This window comes from Dermacentor silvarum, chromosome 2 (genome assembly GCF_013339745.2).
Source record: "Dermacentor silvarum isolate Dsil-2018 chromosome 2, BIME_Dsil_1.4, whole genome shotgun sequence".
NCBI lineage: Eukaryota > Metazoa > Arthropoda > Arachnida > Ixodida > Ixodidae > Dermacentor > Dermacentor silvarum.
The window spans coordinates 225,139,247-225,152,933 of NC_051155.1; the positions used below are offsets into that span (position 1 = coordinate 225,139,247).

Sequence of the window (13,687 nt, forward strand, 5' to 3'; positions counted from 1 at the left end):
TGCACTTCCGGCTTCAAAAAAGTGACGTCAGGGTACAGTGTACTACTGTACTTCTACAGCCCTGACACTGTAGTCAGGGCCTCTCCTGTTTTGTTTCACCGACCTAACTACAAAACTGAGGATGCTCTCGTGATCACGAAGTTGGCCAATAGTATTGATAGGTCAGCTGTGTTTGATAACACTGCATGATAGCATTGTGGAAGTGAAAGCAAGCAATTTCTTGCCATTTTTCACACTACATTGTAAATTCCTTGCTGCATGCAGTGCAGTAATATTTAGCTTACATGTTCACTGCAGCCTCCACAACTACGTTCAAAAAAGATTTTTAGGCCCCCTTTAAACATGATTCAAGTCTATGGCCTATGCGCGACGTGTAAAATTTCCATATTTTTTATCTTTAAACCTTTCAGAACGTCGCAGCATACTTTAATTGATTGAGAGACAGTGCTGCAAAACTTTCACCTTCATACCGCTGCAGCAGGTGTCCCTTTAGTGGTTAGGCTGGTTCAGTGGTAACTGAAATGTCGCCAAGCACCATGAACAAGACACGTAAAGATTATAGGAGTACTGACTTGGCATTTCTGACTTTTCACGCTTGGTTTTAAACCCTCTATATTTACCTGAGAGAAGATACTGGCAAGTGTAAAAAGTACATCAAATTTATTGTACTTATTTCTGTTTCAGTACCCGGATCCCCTTGGCAAGGGCAAGGGGATCCGCCATAACATCATGATAGATTGGCCTGTCAGTCTATCAATCTATCACGATGTCTTGCGATTGTTGCTGCTGCTATACACGAGTGCAGCCAGATGAAATGCACATAACCCTCTAATTTTTTAAAGGGGCCCCGAACCACTTTTTATCGAAGTGGAGAAAGGCATTTGAAGTGAAAGTAGGCTATTTCAGAAATACTTTGCCGCAAAAAGTACTTCAATGCGTTCAGCAGAAGCAGAGTTACTGGCAATCAAGCCCCGGCCTCCGCTGTGCTCTTCAATGCCTTGCACTGCAAAGGCTACGGCGGAGTGGGGCGTGGCCACAACGCTCTGCCTTCAAATGTCACCGTGGCGCGCAGTTCAAATTTCATTTTGGATAGACGCCATGACTTCCAATTTTGGTGCCTACGACGTGGTAAAAGCAAGCCAAACGCGATTGTCGTCAATGGGCCGCAGTGCACTTAGCCAGTGGACTCGTGGCAGCACCCCGTGGCGGCCGCGGCATCTATGCTCTGCAGCAAACCACAGCTACCAATAGCAGCTGCATATGGGAATCCACTTTATTACTAAATAAACCGTCCAGTAAAGAGTGAGGAACATGGCTTCTGTTGAAAAGAGAACATTTGAGAGAAAGGTGACTTCGTGCTCTGGTTGCGAGCTCGACGCATCTCGTACGACAGCAAAACTCAGCTGAGATGTTCACAGCAGTGTATGCTACCCACAGACTATGTTATTTCACCAAGCCCAAGGGGTGGTTCAGGGCCCCTTTGAAAAGTACATAACGAGTTTGTTAGTTCAACATGGTTCAACTGTCGTAACTACAGTGCAGTATTCCAGGACAGCTGTATTCATAAAACTTGAGTGTGATCTATACAATGAGGTGGTAGTTATATTTCTTAGTAGCATTTTTTGTCATTGGAGGTTGTAGCTCCCTAGGCTACTAAATAATAGTAATTCATATCAACAACACCATGTAGCAGTTCTATGCATCGTAATTATGCAATGAAAGTTGCTGTGGCTCGATTGGCCCATGAACCATGGAGCCTTGACAGCTGTGTGTGGCGGTTTCATGCTATCTTGTTATACAGGACCTCTGTACTCAACAGCTCTGCTCTCGAAGGCATATAGGACGTGGGAGATACATCAGAAAATTAAAGCACGGTGCTTGCTCCCCTGCTTAACAACTTGCATAATAAATTGTGACATTGTGCATCATTCTTTGCATGGGAGTGAATTTATGGCACATTTGCTTTCACAGCATAGTACATACTTTCATAGGATCCATTGGCTATTCAGGAGTAGCATGAAGACAGGCACAATTTTTTTAGCTTTCCAACTGCAATGAAATGTACTTCCTTCCATGAAAATGGTCAGTTATGGTATGGTGCATCTCACGTGAGCTAAATAGTGGGACACAATGGACAAGTATCGGCACCTCAGAAATTCTACAGCTGTAAATTTATGAAATGCAGAGCTTTTACAGCATTTACACATACCTTAAGTCTTGTATGCGTTTGGATGGCTAGTTACTCGGCTTTTGTCATAGGCTGCAATGAGCTTCTGCACAACAGCGACAAACCATATTTTCCAGTTTATTCAGGGAATATATGACAACTTGGGAATACCAAATGCAGTCATTATACAAAAAGTACTCAATTAAAACTTGATACTAGTGTATGTAGTGATTGCCGATATGGGAGCTCTGTAGCAATAGATATGCCAAGAATTTCATGGCTTTCGGAGTGCTAGAGGTTCGTTATCGTCAGACAAATGTGTTGCCACCAATACACCATCACATGGCAACAACCGGTTACTCTTCATGCACGATACTGTTAACTTCATTGAGGGCTCTTAGACGAATGGGCATTTATACTTAAAAAAAAAAAAGTTGCCCAGCAGCACAACTCCGCAGCCACTAAAGAATATTGAAGTTAATTACTCATAGCAATCATTACAGATTCAGAAATCGAGATGCAATACTACAGACCTTTTTCAAACAGTAGTGTTCGTTACACTTGGCAGCTATAAGGCCGAGATTGACTGATTGATTCATGGGGTTTAACACCCCAAAGCATCACTTGTGGCTGTGAGAATGCCATAGCGGACTGCTCCAAAATAATGTTGATTACTTGGGATTCTTACTTGCACCTAAATCCAAGTACACGAGAACTTTTACATTTCACCCTCATCGAAGTGTTGCTACAGCAGCTGTAAATCAAATCTGCGACCTTGTGCTTGGCAGCAAAATTCCATAGCCAAAAGCCAAGACAACCCTGCATCCTTGTGCAGTGAAGTTATGTGCCCCTTGAGCCATCCATGTGTTCAGTGAAAATGCTATGTAAAGTTTATATGCAAATATGCATTTACTTTTCGAGTCCCCTGCTGTTCTGAGCTTTTGTCCATTGTTCACATGTGCTGTATAAAATACTTAATGATGTCAAACCAACTAGCTTGCAGACACATCCTTAGAGAGACACCACCTGGCCCAGCAACACATCCATTACAAGCAGGCTGCAACTTCCACTTGGCCCACTGCTTATACTTTCAATGTAGCTCAGGTTTTCTAAATAGCGTAGGTTAGAAATATCAATTGCAACACCTTGGGAGAGCAAAAGCAGGTGTGTTAGCAGCTGCTTTTGTTCATTTGTGTTATGGGCAGCTGGACTGGCTCGGCATACATTTACTAATGGCATTTCCATTGTGAAGTTAATGGGCTGTGAAACCTATATAGAACATAGGCTCCAGTAATTTATGCAAATCAATCCAAAGCGCTTACCACTTGTACCTCCAGTATGGTCCACGACTGTGTGCCTTCCACACCTCTGTGGCCATTTCTTTCTCCACTTACCTTTTCCACATAAACTGCAAGGCAACAGTCTTCCAGTGGCAATGTCAATGAAGACCATCTATGCTACTTAACTTATCTTAAAGTTTTGCATAAGAGTAGTTGCCTAAATTAGTCTGTGGAAATTCACAAGGTGTATAAAGCTTAATAAAATGGGAAGTTCACATCACCCATCAGTTCGATGTAAATTGTCCTCTTCATCAATGACAGTTGTGTTTTGCATTCAAGCCATGTTCTAGAAGAGTTTTTGTTGATGGCAGGATTTTTGCCGCAGCTATTGCACATAAAATGGTTTCGCTAGTTTGGCATGTACGTGTCAAGTGTGTTGATGAAGCAGTTTCTTTCATTAACTCAGAATTTTCAGAGCAGTCAAGCGGCTGCTTTCTGCAAGCCAGAAATGCTTTTACATTGGCTCCACCTAGGATACCCTAAGAATTGCCACTAGCAGCCTATTTGTTCTTCTGGCAGTTATGTTGTGACATCTATAAAGCCAAAATCAAGCACGGCTTCTTGGTTTGCTTGTTAAAGCGTTTTGTGTTGAACGCAAACATCAAGAGGGGAGAAAAAGGTAGAAAAAGAAACAATGATTTGCAGCAACCACTGTAGTAAAGCGCCACACTAAATATTGCATTGCAGAGGAGCATCTTCAGAATAACTTTTTTTGTCTACCTAGAATATGTCCACAAGTTTGTGCACCTGTGAGTGTTTTCAAGCCAAACTGAACACACATTTATGAAAGACAAGCCTCTTTATGGATCAGAAAAAGAGCTCTTGACATGTATGGTCTTTAACTATGTACAATTGGAGGAGAGATTCATACAGCAACTCTCCTTTCGGTTTTGGCTTCTTGGTTTGTAAACCAGCTTCATGGCGGGCACCTCTAGATAAAGCATGTTGGCAGGTACCAATTCATCCTGTCCGTTCTTACAGCAATATGGCATTGACAAAACCTAACATCAAACTTTTTTTTTTTTTCTTAAACGGCACAGTTGCTCCAAGTAATAGAGCTGGGAGCCCTTCAAAAAAAAAATAACAATCAAACAGCAGGACACGATGGGCGTGGCAAGAGCCACGCAGACATTCTTGTGCATGCTATGTACACAACCCCACGAATAAAAAAAAGGTGCCGCAGATGCATAACGTCTGCTACACACTTGCGAAATCCGTGGACAAACAGAATCCATTCTGCAACATGAATCTTGCCTTCCAGCAACAAATCTGTAATGAGTGCACAGGGCCTAACAATCTAGAAAGCCTTTGAACTGTGTTCTGACCTAAAGGATCATTCTGTCTCGAGGTAACTGCCTTTCCCGGCTTCCACCAAATTCTTTCTCTGTGTTTCCGCATTTACATGTGAGTGCACCGACGACAATTCTCGCTTTCCAGCCATTGTCAGATACTTCTGCCATTGGGGGCAGGCTTCCGAGTCACAGTCAGGTGGAAAAGAAAAACATTCTTCTTTGTGCACTGATGCACTTATCTTTGAGAAAGTTCATTCACGTGCTGTTCGTGTTGCAGCTGCCACACGTTTGCACAACAGCCATGACAAAGTGACAGAGGAAAAAGACAGCGTCGTGCAGAGCACCTCTTTTGTGGCGACATATCATTGGATGAAGGTGCCTGGAAAAGTCTTCCACGAGGTTTTTCGCTTGGCAATGGGCTCTCGCACTCTAGGCCAAGGGCTTTTGCTTCCTGGAGAGGAAGGTCCTTCCAGGCAAACCCCTTCGTATGGAAGACAGCAGAAATTGAACGCTGCTGCAGCTGTTGCCTTGGAAAGACGAGGCAATGTACATCCTTGTCAAGCACTTGGTTTGGCCCTCATGGTTCCTCAGGCTGTGGCTGCTCTTCTGAAGTGTTCTCGTTTTCTGAAGCCTGGCTCTTGTCGGCTGCCCCACCACCATCGTCGTCGTGAGACTCCTCGGACTCGTTCTCTTCGTGCACGGGTAGCGAAGTAGCCTCAGAGGCTCGGCTTCTATCTGGCCGCTCCATGCCTGAAAAGAGGACCGGAAAACTTTCATTTAATGAAATTAAATTGAATTTTCTTAGCAGCAATGTTGCGGGAGATCGGAAAAAAAGTTTGAAAAATATCTTTAACAGAACTCACCATGCCAAACATATAGTGCCATACCAGAGGTTAAAACTAGAATTGAAAATGATCCTACGTGGGTGCAGTACAACTTATACACAAGCCCCTACATACACACATGTCTGCACCCAGCAATACTTATACTATTGTACAGCAAAACTTCAAGTGTTGTTCAAAATATGTTCTCAGCAATGATATTGTATTCATGAGTACATGTCTCAGTGCTCTTACTATGAAATTTTTATGATGCCGAAATTCTGCTCAGTACATTTCGTCACAATACAGTGTGTGCCGTCAAACTCTAGCCACCTTATATACTTGTTGACTTGGTCTGCTCCGAATTTCCTATTAAGGAACCCCGCCACCCACATAAGTGTCCCCTTTTTTGTTTTAAGCAACAGCCATAGTGATATAGGCACCCACTCGGCATTTGGACACACGTGTTAAAGAGGCAAACGTATACCAGGCCATGCACTAAGGCGCTGGTACTGTGCCTGATGCCTCAAATTAATGGTGCTTCCTCATTAACTCTGCAAAAACATTCTGCTTTTGAACAGAACATTTACACGAAGTTTAATTGCCACAACCGCCCAAGCACTGTTTCGCCTCAGGTGGTTGTCACAGCCATGTGAGTGATGACAGACAGATTGTAACTTGGGAAATGTTTCAGTTAACAGTAGCTTTCCCTCTTAACTGCAACGCAAATGTACACGCACACATATAGAAGGTGAACTGTCCTGCTCTCAAAACTGGGGGTGTATTTTTGTCACACAACAATTGTCATCATTCTTCTAACAGATTCTGTCACATACTTTTCTATGAGGACACTATATCCTATGTATACAGCATTCTTGACAGGAAAGCAGAAGGCATGTGCAGTGCACTAAAGAAAGAAATTTCCCACACCGAATGATGACAATTATTTTTGTGTCGGAAAAGTGCGCCCCTAAAGATGTACAATTTCTAGTGGTATGCCATAGCTACACACTGTTTTACATCAGTCTGCCATATTGTCATACGAAAGAAGGTTGCAATGTGGACAATCTATTAACAATGCTTTGATCTGTGAATCTAGTTCAAAATTAGTGCAGCAGATTTTCAGATTGGATGCCACTATATTTAAGCTATTGAGTGTACCATGTTCAAGATAGGGTATGATTTACCTTGAACATGATGTGTCTGCAAGATATAGTGTAATACACCCATGTAACCACATCTACGTTGCATCAAGGTTGAAAGCTTTCCTTTATATTAAGCTTTCCTTAGCTTTAACTTGGTGCCAACTTTGATTCCCTCCTTTCAAATACATCTGAAATGCAAAAATGCTTCTAATAGAGAAATGCTGAACCAATTTCAATAAGTGTTGTATTTAAAAAAAGGACGTTAAATGATTAACTGATTGTTAGAAAGAAGGTTTTTCATTTCCTACCTGAAGTTATAAAAGACTTCCAAAAGTCAGTAACAATGAAGCCTCCGGTTTACAACTACACACCCTAAACAGATATGGCAATTCTGTAAGTTGTATCTATAGGATGCATAAAGCAGCAAAATATAATGCATTCGCTTAGAGATTATGTAAAACATTACATTGTTTACATCCCTTCTGTAAAAGGTGCATAATACATTCATTTTGTCTGCTTCGGAAGTCCCTACAGCTGCAGTTCAGAACATTGTGATCTTTCCGCTGCATAGTTTAAAAAATTGTCACCTTCATGTTTTATTTTTTCTTTAATTTTGCAATTACGAGCAATTCTTGCTAAAAATTTGAAAGCCTATAAAAAATGTATTTCAAGAAGTTGGTAGATTTATAGCTTACTCTCTTCAGTATACCAAGCTTAATCAACAACGATTCAGTGGCCTACAACTTCTTCGCTCCCGTGTGTTTAGATAAGTGCTCCGAAGTAAATCCTCCTCCTAATACTGTCTTGGCTGGCGAACCTACAGCAAAACTCATGCAGCAAGGTTGTAGGTTATACCCCTGTCACGGATACGCTTTAAAAGAGCATTCTAACCAAATACAATTGAAATCTACGAGCACCACTGGCTCTCTTGCGTGAGTTTGCAGAAAAGGGCCAATTTCAAGACAAAAATTTGATCCCGATCAGGCTTGATCACGATAGAAAGTGCCCATGTGACACTGCTATTAAAGTTACTCACCAAGTGGCTTGAGAACCAAGAATGAGAGAATGTCCGAGAGCGAGATGATGCCAACGACATGATCCTCTTCATCCACTACAACCAACCGATGGACCTAAGAGAGGAAAAAAATTAAATGCTGATCTGATGATATGGAGATAAGGTTTTCCAATGTTAAACATATCGAGCCCTGGTCACATTCTCCTGAGGAATGAAATGCGTAAGCATTATACCTGTATGCAGTTTCTCAGTCTTAAAAAAGTGGGCCAGTATTTTTATTGTTTAAAGGTGTCCGGAACCACTCCTCAAGTTTGGTGAAAGAACAGCCAGCGGATAGCATACACTGCTGTGAACATCTGACAAATTTTGCAGTCGCGCGCGGCGCATGGAGCCTGCAAGTGAAGCGCAAAGTCACCGTTTTCTCAAACGCTCTCTTCTAAACAGAAACCTGCTCCTCACTCTCTTCTGGACGCTTTATTTCGTAATACAGCAGATTCCCACATGTGGCTGTTATTCGCCAATATCTGACATCAATCAAGGGTGCTTGGACCAGTGCGCTTCTTCTTACTGTTACTGTGCATATTTATTGACGCAATTTAGAAACAGGCTGAAATAAGTGAAAATCTGCTTTTGAATTTGTACAATAATTACGTACTTCCCGAAGAAGCCACCTAACAATCAGCCGCGGCTGCCCACGTAGGAATTAAACTTTAGCCACCCTACTTATTGGTGTCGTAGATGTTGGGTTTCGCTAATTTCGACTAGTTTTAAACACTCGACTAGCCTCGAACCATGCGAAACTTAAGGTCCGACCACATGCACACTTGCCAACGTGCACTCACTCATGACCACTCCTTTTTAGATGCCTTGGCAGACTTCGTCATGAGCTATTGATAGCATTTCAAAATGTGCAAGTTGGATTTGGCTACTATCCTTCAGTCAAGCTGGTGCAGGACAGAGCTTGCCCAGACCACATAGCATGGCCAGACTGGAGCATGTGAGGCCACGCACTCAAGCCCTGTCGTGCACAAAACAAATGCTACGCGTATGCACTACAGTTGCATGTAGCTGCTGTCTGCTACATGGCGTAAATATTGCAGGCCGCTGTGGGGTGCCGCAATGATGACGTTCAGTAGGCGGAGCATTGTAGGCACGAGCTACTCCGCCGTAGCCTTCGCAGTGCAAGTCATTGAAGAAGGAGCGGAAGTACCATGTTAGGGACGTTTGAGTGCCAATAACTACACTTCTGCTGAACGCATTGAAGTACTTTTGGCAGCAAAGTATTTCTGAAATAGTCTATTTTAACGTCAGCTGCATTTCTCGACTTTGATAAGAGGTGGTACAGGACCCCTTTAAATAATTATACATTGAACAACTAAAAAGTTTTCGAAGGTTTTCAAGGTATGAACAGTTCCATTATGCTGGAACTATAACTCAAGCGAAACTATCTGGCAGTCTGCCCCTACTTTTTTATTAATAGAGTCATAATCTTGGCATTACGACATCAATTAACTTAAGTTAGAAAGCACAGAAAGCAAGCACAATTTTCTTGAAGACAGTCTAAAAAAAAATCTGAAAAACAGATCCAGTAATGCCTAAATGTATCAAACACGAATATACCAAATTATTGGTTACTCTCAAGTTTTTTGGAAATTTCATCGTAATTGAATGCAGTTTTTCAAAACAACACATACTGAATCCATTTGGGCATGTAGTGGATATATAAAATTGCCCATAGCTCAAGAATGCCTGCTTTCATTGCATGCAGCAGGCATCTCCACAGCACAGTGCCAGTAAGCAGTAATGTGCCAGATGCTCACGAAATGTCTTTTTCAAGGTGAATCCAATTTTCATGTCAAATCTGCACCCAAGGCCCATTTTCACCACAGTAACACAAACGATTGATGTAGTTTTGTGCTCTGCCATGCTAACACAGACACAGACTGAAAATAAAGAACCAAACAAGCAATGCTGCTGCTGTTTAACATGCCTCATGAAATTAAATGGCTGGTTTGATTCAAGCAAGTGCCTGGCCGATTGCCCAACTAGTTGCCAACTGAATGCCACTTTTATTAAAGTATATTAATGTAATGTTGTATACAGAATTTTAACTATAACCGTTTCACGAAAATTGAATTTTTTTTTAAATGAGGTTCGGCTATGTTATAAAAAACAACTTTGCAAAATAATCTCAACAGTACATGCACGAGTAAAATGACAAAATGGACACTGAAGACATAAATTAAGTCAAGCTAAGTTGACATGTTCATCCTAAAGTAAGAGATCTGCCACTGCTACCAAGCAAGAACACGGCATCCATAAATGGGGAAACAATGTACTAAACTGTTCTGAATATTGAGAAGCATGTGCTTCTTGTAGGCATCAATCATCCTGACAATGAATTGTCAAGAGTGTAGAGGACACTAGGGGGCAATCGGCCAGGTAGCAGCCGATGCCCTCATCTCTGCAAGGAGCAGCCAATTACTGATGAGCAAATTACACAACATTTTAATACCAAGGAAAATTCTACTTGGAAAATTTTATTGGGTTTCCCTACAAGGAACTCACAGGTGCTACCTTACTGCATCACTTGGTCAGTATGATTTGTGGGAGTGTGACCCACACAAGTTGGCGACAACCTAAGAAATAATTACAGTGCTGTCCAACTCAAACATGTGCCAAACAATTGTCTTTGCTCATTTCCCTGACGTCATGGTAAAGGTGAATTTCTCACAATATCGACATCCTTTGGGAACTATGTTTTACAGCACGGAGGCATGGAGCACAAGTGCAGTGTGCTTTTGTGGGCGGAGCTTGTACTGAATTCTTAGGTTGTCGCAGAGTATAGTGTAGTATTTCATGAATACTGTGCCGACCTGTGAATGATGCAGATGGCTGGCCTTTCTCAGTCTATTCAATGTGCTGCCTTAATTCAATTGCCATTTTTTTCAGTAAGTCATTCATTGGCACACGATAAATGCAGCAAGATTTTCGGTAGTGAAATTTGCCAGTTTAACTCGTCAGACTTGCATGTTTGCCTTTGTTGTACTCCTTAATTTTTTTTTTATAGAAGAACTAAAAAAATATCAGGTAAATAGAACAGCGAGGCCTACCTCAGCCTTGACAATTCTCTCCATAACAGCCATCAGTGTGTCATCCAACGTGCACTTGAGCACACCTTCAAAATACTGAAAAGGAAAAAAAATAATAGCATAAGTTAAAAGTGGTCAAGTACGTTTGTCTCCAGATGATGAAGTACTAAGTTAGTATCAATGCTGTCACTAAGCTGGCATTTCCTTAACATTAAGCATAGCTTTATTTACTGTGCTGAATGTAGGCATCAAGTGATACTGCGGGGAAAAAATGTTATAAAATGAAAGAGAGAGAGAGAGGACATTTTAATGCGAGAAAAGCAGAGAGGTCGAGAGCACTTGGAAGGATATATACTGGGTAAAGTTATGTTGCCATGCTCAAATAAAGCTGCACAATGTGCATACATGCACAGCGTTAATAATGGCCGTGGTGAAAGTTGCACTTGTTGCAAGTGTCAGCCGTAATGAAAATTCCTATACAAAGCTAGTAGCCTGTAAGGTTATTGACAACCAATAGACTCATCATCATCATCAGCCTGTATTTATGTCCACTGCAGGACGAAGGCAGTGGACATAATTGATCTCCAATTACCCCTGTGACCTGTGATCTCCAATTACCCCTGTCTTGCGCTGGCCGATTCCAACTTGCGCCTGCAAATTTCCTAACTTCATCGCCCTACCTAGTTTTCTGCCGTCCTCGACAGTGCTTCCCTTCTCTTGGTATCCATACCAAGGTCCACCGGTTATCCATCCTACGCATTACATAGCCTGCCCAGCTCCATTGTTTACGCTTAATGTCCGCTTAAATTTCCACTTAAAGTGGTGGCGTGGAGCAGAGGTAAAACACCCGGCTTCTAATCTGAAGGTTGTAAGTTTGAATCCTCCTCCAGTCCACTACATTTTCAAGGATGGAGTGGCGCCTGACACCAGCAAAAAAAAAAAAAAAAAAAAATATTGCGGAGAGCTAATGGGGCTATACTAGTCCAGGTGCAACCAAATTAAGAAGGCCCACTAAGCTTCAACAAAGTCACTCCCTCACCAGAACAGGAATTGGCCTCGCTGGTGCAGTATTCGGCCACTACCTCCCTCATGACCAATAGACTATTATCCCAATAAATTCTTATAGGCAAAACCAGTTCAACTGACTGCTCAAGTGCAAGCTGGAGTCATCTTTCTATATACCCATCTGCACATATTTTTTCTTAAATGAGTAGTGAAAAGTGAGTATACAAGCAGTTGTTGCTGAGTCAGAATATCAAGTAACAAGTAAAATGCAGAAACTACATATTCATTTACAGTAGACCAAATAATATATATGACAAGGTGCCTTCTATTATTTTAATAACTTTTTACCATGTCATGGTGCTATGGACTACACTTGTTCAATTGATGTTTTGGCTCAGTAACAACTGTAGTAGTACTCACTTTTCACTGCTCACACAAGAAAAATATGCGCAGAGAGGGTTACACAGAAAGATGTATTCAACTTGCACCAGTTGAACTGGTTTTTCCTATAAGAACTTATTGGGCTAATAGTCTATTAGTTGCTGATAACCTTACAGGCTACTAGTTTTTCTATTGAAATTTTATTGCGATAGCAATTATATGGACACTCAAAAGCAGATTTCTGCCGTCGGCGTCGCCGTCGCCGTCAGGTTCCGTATGACGTCATTTGGAGAAGAAATCGTCATTTGGAGAAGAAATCGTCGCCGCGCGCCGAACGCTGTTTGTGCGAGTGAAAGGGCGCGAGGGGCGCGTCTTTCACGGGGAGTGAACGCACGGCGGAGAACAAACGCGCGTTCTGCGCCGTGCTCGCTTAAGGGCTGCAGAAGTAGGCGTCTCTGTTCTCCTTCACAATCACCATGTATGTAGAGCAAACGCGCCTTCTTCCGACGAGCGAGAGGCCGTGGGGGAGGGGGAGGGAAGGGAGGCGACGTTTAGCTGCGGCACGCAGTGCCTATTTATATCAGAGGCTCCGGCAACAGTCACCAACGCCGCACGCATTTTGAGCGAACGCGGGAAAAACGCGGATGGCGTCGACAACAGTTCTGCGTGTTGCCGATGCTGCTGCATGTGCAAGTTTATACAGCTGATAAAGCTAATATCATTACTCCGTATAGCTCTCTACAAGTTTGCTATCGCAATTGATGCTTCACCTTTCAGGTGAAACTGCAACAACTTTTTTATCAGGGTTGACACTTGTCAAGTGCAACTTTCACCACAGCCATTATGAACGCTTGTGCATGTGTGTGCATGCATGCATGTGTTTGTGGGCAAGTTTGCCACATACTTCGAATTCAAGTACAGTTCTGTCTTAGTAGACAAAAATATATATGTTTTCATGATGGACTATGAACGAATTCAATTTGTCCGATGAGTTTGGGGAAATTCAGTGCAGCTCACCTGATCTCGATGCTCTAGAGCCTTCTTGATCGTAATGTCGAGGTTGTTGTATGTCTTTTCAGCTGCCAGGTTCTGCAGGAATGAACAACTGATGAACCAACTTGTATTCAAGACTGACTTATGCTAAAAGCAGTTACTAAATACATAAATAAGTAAAGAAATACTGAAAGGGACATTTAGATAGCATCAACTCATGAGAAAGGAAGCAAATGGTGGCAAGCAACCATATCCAACAAGCTGGAATAAATGGCAGTAAACAGAATACAGAAACTTTACAGGATGAAAGAGCCACAAGAGGAAATATATTCCAAGCAAGGAGTTTTGAAAACAATACAACAAAAGATTGTTTGGAGTTTTAGGTAAGCCCCCATATAAATCAACATTACACTTTCCTAAAAACCGTTATGGGAAA

General features: G+C 42.0%; 1 protein-coding gene across 1 annotated transcript in view; it reads right to left on the reverse strand.

Moving 5' to 3' along the window:
* Positions 1–4,287: 4,287 nt before the first annotated feature.
* The window catches only part of LOC119442760 (uncharacterized), a 275,001-nt gene continuing 265,601 nt past the window's right edge, over positions 4,288–13,687 (reverse strand). Inside the window, exons 7-10 of the mRNA XM_037707766.2 lie at positions 13,276–13,398; positions 10,894–10,968; positions 7,802–7,895; positions 4,288–5,549 (exon numbers count right to left, since the gene is read on the reverse strand). Of these exons, the coding sequence (XP_037563694.2) occupies positions 5,377–5,549; positions 7,802–7,895; positions 10,894–10,968; positions 13,276–13,398 (465 nt within the window). The 3' untranslated portion in view covers positions 4,288–5,376. The remainder of the gene's footprint in view (positions 5,550–7,801; positions 7,896–10,893; positions 10,969–13,275; positions 13,399–13,687) is intronic.